Raw genomic sequence first — 18,298 nt, forward strand, 5'->3', positions numbered from 1 at the left:
ATATATATTTTTTTTATAAAAAAATAGATGCAAATATAAAAAATAAATTTCACATGTCGTATTATTATTTGTCTATATATTTTAACGTATCGATACGTATAAATTTATCATCGTACCAAAACAAACACCATCGTATTAAAATCAGAGTTGAAAGATAAGATCGACAACTTTAATAATCACTATTTAATGGTATAGATCATCAATAGCAATTTTAACTTTTTCTTGCACTAAATAATATGAAGAATGCTTCCACTATTGTCGAACTGTGGTCTGTCCCTCTTTTATCTTAAGAAAAAAATGCACAAATAATATTACATAAATTTTAGCTAATCCAATATATTTCCATGTCAAAACTTTCCCCTTTTTTCCATTAAATTAATTAACGATAGCATTCATGAATATCAATTAATATAATCACCATAAACTCCCTTTACTCAAAACTTAATCTATCATAGCCGAAGCAAATTCACACTTCTTCGATACAAGTTTCATGCATGTCTTGCTTTTAAATACTCCATTATTATTATTATTATTGCATTTCATCATCGTATTAATCATTAATTACAGGATATTTCACCCCTTTAATCTTTCTCTGATTTATATCTTTTTTTGTTTACGGTATCTTTTGACTCAGTAAATCAATCAATAATTTAATATGAATTAGTGTTCTATTTAAAAATTTATTTTTGGTCAATAAATTACCATATATATAAGACAACATTTAAATTTATATCTCAATATTTATTTAAGCAGACTAATGAATTAAGTACTAAATTAATTTAGATAAATTAGTCTAAAAAAATTCTAAATCAGATTTTTTGGTCTACACTCTACAATCAATTTTTATTCTAATAAGTTTTTGAATATCACTTTCCTCGGACATATCAGATATTGATATCATTTTGAGAATTCATTATCGTCTTATAATAAATTGTTATTAAAAATTTATTTGTCTAACATACATATAAATTAAAAATGATGAAGGGACTAAATTAAATTATAGAAAAATTCTACATTCATGTAAAAATTACATGGATGGTATCCAAGTACCTTCCACTCCACGCCCCACACACTCGTTTGTTTTACACGCGCCTCTTATAACGTATATAACGTAATCCTTATTTTGCGTGATCAACCTTTCTCAACATAAACCTTTTTCAACTTAATTAAATTTGTTGTTCTCCTCTTTTGCGTTTTTCTTTTTTGCATTATGGATCTAGATTGACTTCAACGCAATTAGCTTCGTCGTTCATCTTCTTCTTCGTTTTCTTCTTCGATCTGCACTTCTAAATTGAAACAATGAATGAATCAACTTCAAATCAGTTGAATGAGTGCGATTTGGATAATTCTTCTGAAACGCATCAATTTGATGAGGTTTGGATTATTGAATTTTGAATCGAATTCAATGGAATGAAATTGCTAATTTTATTTGAAGTGAATTGAATGGACTGATGTGATCTATATCTGAATTGAATTGAATTGATAATATGTAACTGTGAGTAACTGTGAGTGTGAGTAACTATGAGTAAATGTAAGTAAATTTTCAGTTCGTTAATTACCAAAGAGTTGATTCACCATGTGCATGTGTTCGGTTCGGTATGCAAAAAGGAGTCTAAAAATAATTAGACGAATATAGTGTTTAGTGTTTAGGGTTTAGGGTTTAGGGTTTAGAGTTCAGGGTTCAGGGTTTAGGGTTTAGAGTTCAGGGTTCAGGGTTTAGGGTTTAGGGTTTTAGGGTTTTAGGGGTTTAGGGTTTATGGTTTCAGGGTTCAGTGTTCAGGGTTATGGGTTTAGTATTTAGGGTTTAGGATTCTGGGTTTAGTGTTTAGAGTTTAGGGTTTAGTGGTTCACGGTTCAGGTTTTAGAGTTTAGGGTTTAGGGTTCAGGGTTTAGGGGTTCAGTGTGTTTCCAACTTTCGGTTCGCTAAGTGTATCATTTCGGTTCACCGTGTTCAGGGTTTAGGGTTTAGGGTTTAGGGTTTAGGGTTTAGGGTTAGGGGTTTAAGGTTTAGGGGTTCAGGGTTTAGGGTTCAGGATTTAGGGTTTTAGGGGTTAGGGTTTTCCGGGTTCAGGGTTTAGGATTTAGGGTTTAGGTTTTAGGGTTCAGGGTTTAGTGTTTAGGTTTTAGGGTTCAGGGTTCAGGGTTCAAGGTTCAGGGTTTTAGGGGTTTAGGGTTTATCGGTTCAGGATTCAGTGTTCAGGGTTCTGGTTTTAGTGTTTAGGGTTTAGGGTTCAGGGTTTAGGGGTTCATTGTGTTTCCATCTTTCGGTTCGCCCAGTCTATTAATTTCGGTTCACTGTATTCTTTTGGAGTTCATAATGTATTGGTAAATACAGTCATTGCAATAATTGAGAACCTGAAATAAAACAGCAGCCAGACAGTTTCAACAGATATATAAATTAACATTTCAGATGAGTAATCCATGTTGAATCAAATATAAATATTAACATTAATATTTAGATTAATATTCACATATATACATTTGAAGTAAGCATTTTTTGCTTTTTAAACAAGTTAAACAAAATATTGTTAATTACAAACAGCCAATCCTAGTATATGCTATTTACTATCTAAATCCCCAGATGTGAATTTACAATAAGGGCTGGAGAGGGCAGCAGATGGTTTCGGGAGTATTATTGCTTCAGATTCCCAAATCACTTGGTCTCTAATTTTGTTCATTTCATACAACAGAATGTGCGGACCATATTGGTACCTGAAGCTATCAATCTCTCCCTACATTTCAATTGAAAGGAATTAGTTACATAAGAAATGAACCCAAGTGAAATCAGAAAAGAAAGAAGTTTATAAATTTAGAAAGTACTAACTTGTGTCCAAGCTCTATATTTATATCTCTTTCTACTTCTGATCTTTTGTGGATTAATTTTTTCAAGCCATTTTATGACGTATATCCCACAATCATAGCTAACCAAGAATTGAGTATAATAAAATTAATAGTGTACAAAATAAAACATACTAAAAATAGCACTATAGAAGAGAACGATTCTTACTCTGTATGTTGACCATTTAGTAGGATATACTCTGCTTCTACTCCTAGTCCATCCTCCATTAATGGTTCCCCCCAACATAAACCCTCGTCTGAGAAATTATTAGTCCCTGAAAGGTATGCAAAATTAAAATTGAAAAAAATAAATCAACAACACTCAACTGAACTCATTTCATTTACTGAATAATTTGAATAATTTACAAGAAAATAACTTACAACAAATTTGTTCGGTGTCTTCCTCGAATTAGGTATATTTTCTGGCAGCTTATTGATAGGGTCAAGCACATAGAATTTTTTTTTGTTCACATCGACAATCCACAACCACAAATGCGCTCCATTGCAAATTGGCACAAATAGCTGAAGTTTGGGAAAATAATAAAATATTTCAGTCAAAACAATAGCAAACAAGAGAATTATCGAAGAATTTTTAGAAATTACAACTTACAAATGGATGCGATGCAAGTTTTCTTTTGTCAAGAAACTGGCGATGGTGGGCATACTGTTCAATATCGAACCGGTAGGCCTTGTTTGTACTTTTATCAACGTAGGACTCGCCATGTGTTTCCAACATAAAATTCTGCAAAAAAAATATCAGTTAAATCACATTTGCACTGAACCCAACACAATTCATGTACAGAACCAAAAATAATTCATGTGCTAAATAATACTTGAAAAACATTCAATTATCATGAGAAAAGTTTTCGTTATGCAAAAGAACTCAACAAAATACATAACAATCAGGTGAATCAATATTAACATTCCCACTCTATCGAACAGCAATCAGCAGTGAATAAGAAATTTAGCTTACCACAATATCCAGTGGCACAATGTATATTAGTTCTTGATACCTCCGAACTTTTATTTCGTTGAGAATCATGCTGTATATACAAACCACCTACGAGATGAAAATTTATGAGATATACTATATAAGATTGTTTAGAAAAATCATTAACGTTAACGCAATTGGCAAAGGATTTACCATGGCATGCACTTGTTCTTTGGGCATTAGAGACATGAAATATTCTCTTAATCCCTCGTAAAGTGCCTCGTGTTTCAAGACAAATATTGGATCATATTCATTGCTACCATCTTTTGTTTGTTTCACATGTGTCATCCAATGGTAACACTTTTCAATCAACTCATTTGTGCTTTTTTTTTTTTTCCGGGGTTTTGTAAACTTCAGAAGCTGGTAAGGTTGGTTCTGAAGTTGTTGCTTCAGCAAAGTTTAATGCTGCTATCACCCTAGCATCTACCACCGCCTCTTCCATGATTTCAAGCTGTGAAACACTCAGTTGAGAGGGCTGACTTGGTTGAGATGCTGATGGACTTATCCCAAAGTTAAAGGAAGGCCTTTCATCTTCCCTTTTCCTAGGTTGAGCAGCACTGCAAGATGATAGATATTTAACAAAGATATTAAACAAAAATGATATTTAATCATTGTAGTGAACCGAAATTTAAACAAATAGTGAACCTAAATACAAACTTATAGTGAACCGAAACGATATTAAAGAAAAATGATATTAAAGAAAAGCAAGTAACATACCTATTAAATGATGAAAAAATTAGAGTTTCTTGTTCTGATTTCCATGCCAGCAGAGGTTCTTGGTATTGTTGCTCTTCTTTTTCATCATAAATTTCATAGACATCGTCATCTTTGAAAAACTCTTCAATAATAGAACTCGTAAGTGATACCGTAACATCCTGCTTTTTGGGTTCTTGAGGGTAGCTATAAGAAACAGAAGAGAATCCAAAGACAATAACACATTGAATTAATTTATGGTTTCAACTGAACCATAATTAAACCATATATAAGCAGTAAACATTATCGGTATTTATATAAGCAGTAAGACTTACACATCAACAGGTGCTTCTTGTTTGGATTGATGTGCTGTTGGTTCTTCGCAGGGTTGTTCTTGCTGTTCCAGAGGTCTGCTGCATTAAACAGTAAACATTTCTATAATTATCGCAAACTGTTATCATATTTAACAATGATATTTAAGAGAAATGACATTAATCATTATAGTGAACCTAAATCCAAGCTTATAGTGAACCTGAATTATATTAAACAAAAGTGATATTAAAGAATTTTAAGCTTACACATTAACATGTGCTTCTTGTTCTGATTGATGTGTCACCGGAGGTTCTTTGGATTGTTGCTGTTGTTCTTTGGCAGGGCTGTTGCATTAAATAGAAAACAGTTCAATAACAACCCAGAATTATTATCCTATATCATTAACATTAATAAAAAGAATTTTTATGTGAAACTTACTCTTCATTAGAAACTTCATAGACATAGTCATCTTTGAATAAGTCTTCAATCACATAACTCGTAAGAGACACTGTATCACCCTGCTTTTCAGGTTCTGGAGGGCAGCTGTAATAAACAGAAGAGAGTCCAAAGACAAGAACATATTGAATTCATTTCTGGTTTCAATTGAACCATAATTAAACCATGTATAAGCAGTAAACATTGAACAAGATTCATGTGGTGAATAAATATTTATTAACTTACTCATTATTAGAAGTTTGTTGTGTTTCATTTTATGGAGGGACATAGATGAAGTCATCTCTGATCAACTCTTCCTGGACAAAACTTGGAAGAGACAATGCAAGGGGATGTCTAAAGAATGTAAACAAGGATAAAGTTAATGTTGAATAATTAGAATTTATTTTGAAAAATAGGAATTTGCATATTGAAAAACTCACACTTCCAAAGGTTGAGAACGAGTTTCTTGTCGAAACTCAACGATTTGTAGCTTAGAATCAGGTGTAGCTCTAGTGAAATTTAAACAAATTGACCTTGTGATTAATTAAATAAAAATTATTACCTAAATCTAAAAGAGTAACATAAATATTTTTAACTTACACTGTTGGAGTTTTAAAAGTCTTTTTTGGAAATATTTTCTTTTTTCTAAAATATTTAACCGTGCTTTCTGGGGTTGTTTTCCTAAAAAAAAAGATAACAAATTAAAATTAGAAACCAAGATTAAAAGCAGAGGTTTAGAAACACATTAAATTCATATTTGGGCAACCACCGAACCGAAATTAGAATATCCAGTGAACCAATTTACTTGGTATTGCTTGCGGCATTTACAGAAGGTGTAAAGCTTTCTTGAGTCTGTAAGAATTGCTCGCTATCCAGACTTACAGCCGGCACTCTAAGTAAGTTTAAATAAATATTAGTAATTGAATCTAGAGGAATTAGAAAAGGTTGTAGCAAAAGTAAGCAAAGAAAGAAAAAGAACTTGGGAATAATAAACTGAATCTTACGTCTGAGAGAATTCATTTTGTGCCTTTGGAGAGTCAAACTGATCCGAAGCAATATTTGCTGACTGAGCTCCATCATTTCTTTTCTTTGATCTTTTTTCTCTTATCATTTCCAATGCTCGTTTTCTTCTTTTCGCAGCATTGTCTTTTGCTTGTTCAGTTATGAAAGTTCACAAAATAAGTATCAAGGAATCTAGAACGTAAGTATCAATAAAAGAAAATATGATTAGAGAAACTTACTCCTTGTCAGGTTGGGCTGGTGTTTTTACCACCCTTTCCGGTTGTTTTCTTTTTATTACGAGTGTTTTCTCGATTTCATTTTCTCTGGAAAATAGATTAACACATCGAATTTATACCGGAGACAAGACACTAACAATAAAGTTATGCAATACTTACTTTCAGATTCGCTTGTGCTCTCTAAATCTATCGGCACATGCTTTGTTTTTTTGGTTTATTTTTTAACCACCTTCGGTGGTTGTTTTCTTTTTTTTTTGTTCCGGTTTTTTTGATTTCTTCTTATCTGCAATATATAAGAACAAGTGCATAAGAACATATTTAAGCAAATACAAGTTAAATGAAATCAATATAAAAATTAAACTTACTGGCTTTCAGATTCAGATTCGGAAAGTCTTTCCTCTTCCAAAGAAGAATCCCTCTCGACAATTTTCTTTCCTTTTTCTTTCTTGTCCAAGTTATTTGTTTTTATTTTTTTCTTTCTTTTTTTCCTTTCTATACAGAAGTCCCTAAAATAGAAACAAGGTCTCAATTATTTAATCATCAAGAAAATACATTAACAATCCAGTGCACCAAATGAAACAATCCCACCGAACCGAAAAATGTTCATATGGTGAATAGTACATGACAACTATTTAATCATCAATAAAAATGTTTCTTAATGCAGAAACATTCAAATGAACAAACTAACAATTGCAAGTAGGATAAATAAATTAATTATAACCTAAAACAGAAGTTTAATTAGTTAGTAGAGTATTTTAAAAGTATTTGAAAGCAAATTTTTGGGAAAATTTTAGTAGAGTATTTAGCAATGGTTCTGTTGCTTCGGATTAAATCCATTCAAGCATCATTTGCCTTGTCCAATGGGCCACCCACGGTGCAGGGGGAGCACAGGTGCAAACGGGCGGAGGAACTTTGTTTCGTGGAAATATATCAACATTAATACAAAAACACAGCCATCAACAAATTGTTTCTTCCCCTTTTTCTTGTTTTCAACTCCTTTCATCAAGAAGTTGAGCACATAATTTGTCCAATCCCATTTTCGAATGTTGTCCACATGAAATATTGGTGGCTTATGGATTGGGGAGGCCACACTTACCGTTGTGGGGAGCAAGAAGTACTTTTGTATGAAGACAACAAAAGTCCTCTTGAATTTTTTCCGGTTCTCCTCCTCTTCTACACTCATATCCAGCACATTCCTTGTCTGCTGGATTCAGGTTGTTGTAATCAACCTTTTCAGGAAAATGATTCCCTACAATATTTTAATAGCAAAAATCAGTCAAAAACGGTCAGTTTAATTTTCTGGACACCAATGAACTGAAAATAAATAGTAAGTGAAAAATCTATTACCTTCGTTGGTTATACTGAGAGCATCTGCTACTTTCCGAGGAGTTATGTATATTTTTCCCTGGAGAGTTTTCAGACATCCTTTCTCTTCATCAAACCGATCAAGCAATTCTTTCAATAGTGTATTAGAGACATTCATTTTTGGGACATTTGCCAAGACACCAAATCATATTTCTTCCATAATATCTTTCTTTTCTTGACTCATTTCCTGTACACTGTTGATATTGCCTTTGTTTGGCATCTGCAACAGTGAGTTTTCTGCAAGTTTTGAAACAGAATGTGAGGATATATTTATAATACAAAATAGATATTATTCGAATGAAAGCGGATAAATATATTTAATCTGATTACGTTATAATGTGCCTTCTCCTTCATTGTTGCTATTTTCTTGTTGTGTTTTGCTGTAATGAAAAATTTTGGTCAATACTTCATTGAATACATCAACAAGAACAAGCATATATATCTTAATTAAGTCAACTAAAATGTCACAACCCACCGAACCGAAAATCGTTCATGCACAGAACCAAAATCACAAAAGGTACCGAAACAAAAAATGTTCATGTGGTTAATAAATGATGATCAACTTTCAATCAATAAGAATAGTATTCCTCCATGCAAAAGAAGTACTGAAGATAGTAACAATCATTTTCAAAGCTCTAGTTAAACTATCCACACAAATAAGAATAACAATAAAAACGAAGGTTCCACTAGTGAAAGCAAGTAAGAGAGAATCACCAAACATAAAGATGAACCCTACAGACTCATCAAGCTCTTCACAACCTATACATCTCTCTACCTCTCTGAGCATAGATCGATTACCCACTAGTTTAAAGAAAATCCTCGGCAACAAAATTGACCAATTGGTAGAATTTACTCATGTCCCGGAAGACTCCCGAACTCCAGCCACTGAATACCCTCTTATAAGTCCTTATTCTTTCTACCAAAGACAAAAGAAATCTACCCTCACTTCTATTCGTCATCTCATCCACAGAAACCCTTCTCCTCCTACCAAAGAAGTCATCCAGTCCTCCCATCTACAACAGTGTGGTCTAAAAGCCACTACTGCTGAACAATACATAACCTTGGAGATCCCTCCAGAACTCATTCAAAACTACCAAAATCAGGGCTATACTCATTTGCATCTAGGAGCAGTCAGGCTGATTCTCACTCTTCATGGGAGAAGATCCCGTCCTGTAACAGCCAAAGTTGCTCTTTTAGATACCACTTTCAAAGAATATCAACATGCATTGATACGAGCATTAGTAACTACACTCTCAAATGGAAGTGTCATCCTCACTATTGCACCTAATTTCACCATGAGACTCTCAGATCCAACGATATGTCAAAGGTTAAAGATCCAGATTCAGTTAGTTGGAGTAATCCAAGATTCTAATGCTGAACAAGTCACTTTGCACCATCAAGTCCTCTATAGAGTTCAAGATCATGCTCTTGACCTCAATCTCCCGAACACTACAGGAGAAGCATTATTCATGTTCACAGATAATGCAAGAGGACCAGCAATTGTAAACATTCCAAGAATGATTACCACTGATGAACTTTCTTCTATCATTCCATTGGAATGGATTACTGACTAGGAGAGAGCTTTCCCGAAAGAACAGGTTGATGTTCACACTACAGCACCACCAACTATTACGCATAATAGTGATGGAACGGTGACCACTGTTTTTCAGAGACCTGGAATTACCAAACAAACTTCACTGAAAGGACCATCCTTCAGAAGGATCAATATGATCTCTCCTGTTCAGGTACAGACAACTCATGATCAGAATGATCCACCGGTGCACTTTTATGAGAACGGAAAACCTGTTTATGTTTCTCATATAAATGGCCACTTTATTTGGGATGTTGATCCCTCTATGTGTGATTTTGATTGTGACTGTGTTAACCAATGGAGTGACACTGATGATGAGGATTATGCTAAAAGACGAAAGAACAAGAAAAAGAAGTTATTACAGGCCCCATGTTCCTTCAAAAGACCAGAGCCTCCTGATGATGATAAAGCAACTCCGATGGCCAAAAGGAGACCAATGCTCAAAAATACAAGATTGTCCAAAAAAGGCTCTATGGATTATCTTTATCAGTCAGTCAATACTATCCCATGCATTGCCACTCTCAAATCTTATGAGGAAGAATTTCCACCTCTAGTGACCCAGACTGATGAAAAGAAAATCACTAGAAGACCTTATGTGATTCCTCAAGGAATTACTCCACATGGACATCAAGCAACAACTCCTCAGGAGGAAGTACTTAATTGGCATACAGACAATGCAGTCAGCCAAAATAAAGTCTTACTCCGAATTGATCACATCTTTGATGCTCTGGTAGAAAAAACTGAAGGTCTCTCAGCACAAATAGGCTCAATGGCAGAACAGGTTGCTGAACTCAGAAAGCGACTATCTGCGCAAGCTTTTCAACTTGACCAAGAACTCAAGACCTATATTGACAGTAGGTACTTTGGCCCAGAATTCCACAAGAAAAATAGAGAGCTAGATCAAGTCAAGGCTCAACTTCGACAAATTGAGATGGACAAAAGCAAAGCAGTTGTACCCCAAGCACTGGCTATAGACCCATTATCCATGTATCCTAAACCATATCCTTCATATTCACCTGTCTTGTTCCCTCCAACATATTCACCACCAGAAACCCCATATTATGATTCCATTTTAAAGTCCACCTACCATTTAGCCAGACAAGCAAATACCAAAAAATCTATCTCCCCCCAAGGACGGAGTTATTCATCCCAGTCTCAGCCTTCTTGTCAACCCAAGCCTCATCCTCCTTGGAAACCAGGAAGTTTTTTCAGAGAAAAAAATGTCCCTACAAAAGATAAAGGCATCAAAGAAGGGTCGCCGGCCCCAGGACGATCAATTAATATGATCTCTTTAGACAATCGATCACACAGTGAAGAAATCACTGAAGAATCTGAGGAAGGGACTACTGAAACTGGAGAAGAGACAGATGATTGGTCTGAAGAAGACTACAAAGCAGACCTTTTAGCAATAGCCATGGTCAACCCTGTAGAAGAAGAAGAAGAGGAAGAAATAACATCTGAAAGGGATGAACCAACAGCTTCATCTAGCCATACACAGACAGGGTCCTTTGAAGTTAAAACTTCCAACAAATGGTTAACCTTTGATGATATCCCACCAGCAAGGTACAGAGAAAGGTTAAATGAATTTAGTGCTTGGATCGAGACCAACATGGCCAACCCAAATCTCACAAGCAGACAAGTCCTTGCAGACTTCATAAATTGGATGACTGGCAATCTCCGGGAATGGGCGACTAACCTTTCTGAGTATGAAAAACTCCAGCTCATCAATGGTACCTCTTCACAGTTTCTAGGAATAATACACCAAGAATTCCTGGGAGACATTACGATCATTCAGAAGAGGAATTCTCAAGAATACTTTGAGATGAAGTGTTGTTCACTCAACAGAAAGGACTTGGAGAAACACTACAAGAAGATGGCTGCTAAATATTATCCTCTTGGTAGGAAATAATAATCCGCCACTTAAACAAGTCTTTATCGCATCCTTGCCAGATGAACTCTAGCCAGAGCTACACCGAATGATGATGGCTCTTCGCAAAGAAGTGGCTACCACTACCATTGGAGAAATATACCAACTGGCTCTAGCCGCTCTTGACAAACTGTGTGAACAACAACAGATGTTCAAACAGCTCAGCAAAAATTCAAGCAAACTCAAAGGAGCATGGAATAAATCTTATTTGAAGATCAAATGCAAAGAGCCAAGCACGTGTGAATGCAAGCCAAAGAAAAAGACCCATTGGCAATCACCAACCAAAGCATTTCATCAAAAGGCATTTAGATGGGGAAGAAGGAAGCAAAAATACCGTTATTTCAAGAGAAGGAAGCCCCAAACAAAGTCAAGCAGATGTTTCATCTGTGGAAAACAAGGACATTTTGCTAATTCATGTCCCCACAAGACAAAAAAGGAGATAAAAATGCTTCAGTCCTTAATGGATGCAGCTTCCATTGGAGATAAAGAAGATCTTGAATCAGTACTTGAAGAACAAGAAGTTAAAGATGGAGAAATTGAATATGTTTTCCAAGATTCTGATTCAGAAGAAGACCTCCCACCAAAGAGATCAATTTTTTCTATATCCTCCTTTGCACCACCTATAGCCTCCATTACTTCAAAAATTCCTAAAGGATCAAATTTTTCAGAAGAAGAACTTGGATACCTTGGATCCTTAGGAATGAAACAGATTGATGGTACTCCTCGTCCTCATTTTGATTTGAAGGTCAAGACATCCGTCTATGACCAACCAACAAAGGCTGTTGCAATAATGCATTATGGATCTTGCGCCAATGTCCTAAGACCACATGTTCTGCCAAAAGAAATGTGGGCACCTTTTTCTAAAAGGTTCACAGCAGCTAACAGTGAAATCTTCACCATCAACCTTATTTCCAAAAAACCTATTGGTTTGGAAATTTTTGCAAGCCAGACCACTTGGCTCAGGGTGCTGGGAAGCTATCTCCCGGATAAAGATGTTCTATTTGGCTTTGATGCATTCTTCCAAACTCATGGATTGCATATCAAACCCACTGGCCTAACTTACAAAGGGCAGTTTTTGCCTTTTGCGGGGATGCAAAGCATTTTTGAAATTCAAGAAGCTCCAGAAGAATATAGAGAGATCCAACAACTACTTCTTAGTACCTGTTGTGACAGTCATGACCTATTCAATCACCCTGCACCTTTGTGGAAGAATCCAGAATTCTATGTTCGCCTCCCCTTCAAAAAGAATGAAGACATCAACCCAACAAAGGCCATGCATTCAGGAATGAACAATGAAAATTTAAAGTTGGCAAGAGCTGAATGCGCAACCCTTCTTATTCAAGGACTCATTGAACCGACCAATTCTAATTGGGCATGTCAAGCATTCTATGTTGAAAAAAGGGCTGAGCAAAACAGAAGAAAAAAGAGGCTTGTTATTGATTATAAGCCACTTAATGTCTTCTTACAAGATGACAAGTTTCCTTTACCAAAAATCTCAGTCACTACACAAAGGTTAAATGGAGCAAAGATATTCAGCAAGTTTGATCTAAAGGCTGGTTTTTGGCAAATTGGGCTCCACCCTGAGGATAGATACAAAACAGCATTTTGTATTCCTGAAGCCCAATATCAATAGATAGTAATGCCATTTGGACTCAAAGTAGCCCCGTCCCTCTTCCAGAAGGCCATGACCAAAATCTTTGAGCCCATATTACACTCCACACTTATTTACATTGATGATATATTACTGTTCTCGAAAGACAATGAAGCCCACAAAGCACTTCTGGCCCAATTCACTCAAATCATCAAAGATTAGGGAATCATACTATCAGCAAAAAAGAGCTCTATTGCAAAAAAAAAGAATCGAATTTCTTGGGATGATTTTTTAAGATGGATTTTTCCAACCAGGAGAACATATTGCCAAAGGACTAATCAACTTCCCTGATGAGAACATGACAGTCAAACAAGTCCAGCAATTCTTGGAAATCGTCAACTACATCAGAGACTTTATCCCAGATGTGACTAAACACACCAGCCAGCTGTCAAAGCTCTTGAAAAAGAAGCCCCCACCATGGGGACCAGAGTAAACCACAACTGTCAAAACCCTGAAGAAGATAGCACAGGACCCCCTCCTTTAAAGATTCCCAGCACAGGAAAAAGAATATTTCAGACAGATGCTAGTGATGAATTCTGGGGAGCTGTGCTACTTGAAGAGATTGATGGGGCAAGACACTACTGTGCGCATGCTAGCAAAAAGTTCAAAGAATCTGAAAGACATTACCATGCCACTTACAAAGAGATTCTTGCTGTCAAAAGAGGGATAGAAAAATTCAATTTTCATTTCAGTTCTTATCATTTCACTGTGAAAATGGATAACACCTCTTTCCCATCAATGCTGGAGATCAATAAAAAGATCTTGCCAGATTCTCAACTCTTGCGATGGAAAGACTAGTTCTCCCGCTATAAATTTGAGGTGAAACACATAAAAGGCCACCAAAACACACTTGCTGATTTCCTATCTAGGCCAACCAAAGAACCACCTCCCAAACCAATAGAACCAATCCCAAAACCAATCCACTACATCTGCACCATGAGTTCTTACAAACCCTCATACACCATTCCATTCCCTGACTGCCCTCTTCACAAAAGCCCATACAGAAGAAAGATTGGCCATTTTCCACTCCAAGCAACACCTCAGACAGAGTTCCAAATAGATAGTCTAGCCAGACAAACCTTGTTTTACTAGCTACACCAGCTCCTTATCATAACCCAAATCCATCCAAACCCAAGGTATTTTGACATGGACACCCCCTTTTGCACTGTGCCAATAATCCAAGGACCTATCCCAGAAGAAATGATGTGGTATATCTGGGCTCTTTCTTCCATATATACATGTGCCATCATATTGCCCCTTTTCCCTGTATATCATATCCTGTGTAACCGCTCTCAAGCCTAGTCTCATCTAGTCAGGTTATTCTCTATGTATGCACCACTTGAGGCATGGAGAGGAATATTGTATAATATGTTCGAGAGACACCAACTATGGAATAAGCTCTCTAAAGAAAAACAGAAATTCTGTTGTTTTGTCACCTTACAGAGGAGTTATTTCACTAGAAGAAATCCTCACACCATGAACAAAGTCGATATTGTTGGATACTCTACCATGTGGCCCACGGATGAGAAGACGGTCCTGAATGCCTTGGCCAAATACCTTTGTCAGCTTTGGCAACCTGGTTTATATGGAGAAAGAGACGTAGTTGAAGGACTCCCGTTTCAATCAGAGGTTCCCCCAATAACCCTCCAAGAGTTCCAGTCCAGATTCATAACTTCTGGAATAGTCAATCAATTTGGATAATACTCTTTTTATGCCCCAATTTATGATCCAAGAGACCAGCCCAGCACGTCTACACGTACCCCAAACAGAAATACTAAAGAAGATCTGCATTCTGAAGATCTAGGTGGAAGAGTGTATGCCTTACCACCAAGCCCAACTAGAGTTGATGCAGGAATATCCAATAATGCTGAAGGCCCAAAATCAGAACCTTTTGACCCATATCTGCAAGATGCCCAAGATCCAAATGAAGGAAACACTGAAGACCCGTTTCTCTACCTACAAGACCCGGATACAGATCTAAGAGCTGTCAATTTGGCTTCTGACTCATCCTTCTCAGATGGTGATGGGACTCTTCCAGAAGACTATTTCAAACCATCCCTTTACTAAAACAGTAGCTCCACTATGTATAATTAAGTGTGCTAGAATAAAGTGACCTTTGTCACATGTCTCAAAAAAGTTAGAAAGAGATAAGGCTTATCTTTATCCTCCAGTTGGCATTGTATAATAGGTTTGTCTAGATTTCGTGAGATATCATTTCTATCTAGAGACCTCTATAAAAGGAGGTGCTCACCTCAGTTGTACTCAGATTGGAATTAACATTGTAATATATCCACTTTTCCTATCTTACAAAATGTTCTAAATACTCCTTCTCTCTCTGAAAGCTTAGCTAGTGTTATTTCCTTCTTCCTCAATCCAGTGCCATAAAAGTATGCTCTGAGCTTGCCTCTAAAAGAGAATCCTGCTCAACAGAAAAATGGCATGGAAATGGTCCATGGGAATTTCTCATAGTGGAAAAGGGATTCAATGTTATAATGCTAAGTTTTGCTCGGACCCTTTAATCTCACTCGTTTTTATGGTTGCAAAGAGTGTTTGGGATAAGCAAACAATGTATTATTTCATTGTTATCTTGAAGTACTGGAGATTCACCCCTGTGGTATCAGAGTTTTTCAAATTTCATCAATTAGGTGTTCTTTCAAAATGACATTTGCATATTGGATTCTTTAAAAACTCTTACTGAAACTTGATATCTTTCTTTAAGTATCATGGTCAACTACTATTCGTGCTGAAATCTATCCAATATAATGAGACAATTTTACAGTAGTATGGCTTATTAAAGTGAAAGAGTTGTCTCTAATTTCAATTGTCCTAAACAAAACTTATTCAATACATCAACAAGCACAAGCATGTATATCTTAATCAAGTTAATTATAATGCCACAACCTACTGAACCGAAACTCATTTCATGCATAGAACCAAAATCACAAAAGCCACCGAACTGAAAAACGTTCATGTGATTAATAAATGATGATCAACTTTCAAACAATAAGAATAGTATTCTTTCATGCAAAAGAAGTACTGAAGATAGTAACAAAACTCTAGTTAAATATCCACACCAATAAGAACAAGCACGTATATCTTAAAGCCCTAGTTACACTGAATTGAATGAAAATAACAACAAATTTCATTTTAAGGCCTAGTTATATTGTAAAAATCATTCACAATAGTTCAATCTACTAAACGAACCAAATCAAACCAGTAAAACTAAAATGCAACTAAACGAAATGCTACATTGCAAGATTTAAGATGAATAGTAGTTTTCTCATACCTTTGGTAGTCTTTGTTGCTGTTTTCGTTTGTTTCTGATTGTTGCTTGTGAAATCTTCTTCCGATTCCTTTCCAGTAGTAGTTTCCGCAGAGAATGTTATTGAAGTTTGAGTGATTTTAAGAGAGATTCGAAGAGACAGAGCATTTTCGTGTGTGTTGAAGAAGAAAGAACGTTTTTTCATAATGAAGCGCGAATGAAGTAGTCGTTTCATTTGTATGGGGCGCGTGGAAGTCACGTTTATTTAATGAGATTAGGAAGCGTGTTAGTTATTTTGGGTTTGAACTAACTTAATTACATGATTACATGAATGTGTAGCAGACCCGATTAAATTATCTAATAAGAATATTTTTTTTTTTGAAAATTCTACTAAATAAAAATTTATTAAGAATCAAAATGTCTGATTAAATTATTTTTGGCCAATTTGAGCGTTTACTGTATTATGAGAAACATTCCTTTCATTTAGTCAATCCTTAAATTGCTGATAACTCCTAGTGTCATCTATACACAAAAGAATGTTACTTAAACATTGTGAAATAAATCAAATAATACTTGTCAATATATATTGGGCTTTAATTTCGCCTTTTTTTTTTCTTCTATTATTACATTATTGTATTATTGATCATCATGAATATTCCTTTTGCTTTAATTTGGTCAATCCTTAAATTACCTAAATCTATCATCAAACCTTAGCTTTATTTGTTTATAAAAATAATGTTATATAACATTATTTGCTTTAATAGAATATATTTGAATATAATTTCGTGAGATATTATGGCAATATACTTATATTTATTATTAGTAAATAAAAGATTTAGTTATTCTATTAAAAAATATATTCTTTAGAAGAGATGAAGACAAAAAAAATAGTTTTAATTTATATGATTTAGTACTCACCATGTATTCTGTGATATATTGTATTCTGACATGTAATTTGGTCTCAACTTTTAACAAATATAAATAGAAAATTCATTATATGCATACATGTATTTTTTAAAAAAATATGATATTATAAAATAATAAATTAAAATTTTTATTTATAATATTATTTAATTGATATATATCATTAATAATTTGTTTTGTAACTTTTTTAGATAAATATATTAGTTTTACCGCTAGTTTTCATATATCATATATTTAAAGATAAATTAAAAGTGTTCCATACAATATTAATTAATTAACATTTTTTATTGATGAATAATAGAAAAGATTATTTATGAATAAAATAGAACACTATCCATTTAGCTTTGGTATCAAACAGTATATAGCTTTGGTGCTTTCTTCTCAAACAGTATATAGCTTTGGTGCTTTCTTCTCAAACACCACCATTTTTCCACTTATTTTCAAAGCTATTAACCAACAAATTTGCAAATTCATTACCCATTCCATGGACACACCTTTTTGGAATGTTTCCATGAAGATGGAAACACAAAAAAGATTGGTATTAATGGATAATTTAGATATACATAAAAATATTATATTAATAATATTTTTATAATTTAAGTATAAATACAGGTACTCTAAGAGTACTCTCATATATATTTTTACTAGATAGAAAATTATGCATTCTAATTTGTTAAGATCATAAAATATATTTTTTAAGATAGAAAATATAATATTTTTATGTATATCTAAATTATCCATTATAATTAGCCTTCCATATAGGCAATGTACAATGTAACATTCAACTCAACAGGAGTGTGAATGTTCACCCAAGAGATTCTGAGAGGAAGACGACGAATGGCCCACATCTTTGAAGTTGAAAGAAAGGGATTCCGAGAGGAAGACAACGAATGGCCCACATCTTTAAAGTTGAAAGAAAATGATAGAAAGACAAAATACACTTAATAATATACAAATTTTTTCTTCAGTTTCATCTCTTGTTTCTAACACTAGAAGAGTCCTAATTTTCTTTGCATTCTCCCATCACGGTTGGTTTTTTGGGCAAGATGCTCAGCATCCGACTTTAATCGG

General features: G+C 34.7%; 1 protein-coding gene across 1 annotated transcript; it reads left to right on the forward strand.

Annotated features, from left to right (window-relative positions):
• LOC107646302 lies at positions 11,443-13,023 on the forward strand. The gene has a single exon (XM_016350494.1). It carries the CDS (start codon positions 11,443-11,445, stop codon positions 13,021-13,023), a length of 1,581 nt encoding a protein of 526 aa, XP_016205980.1.

Source organism: Arachis ipaensis, chromosome B06 (genome assembly GCF_000816755.2).
Source record: "Arachis ipaensis cultivar K30076 chromosome B06, Araip1.1, whole genome shotgun sequence".
In the NCBI taxonomy this organism is placed as follows: domain Eukaryota; kingdom Viridiplantae; phylum Streptophyta; class Magnoliopsida; order Fabales; family Fabaceae; genus Arachis; species Arachis ipaensis.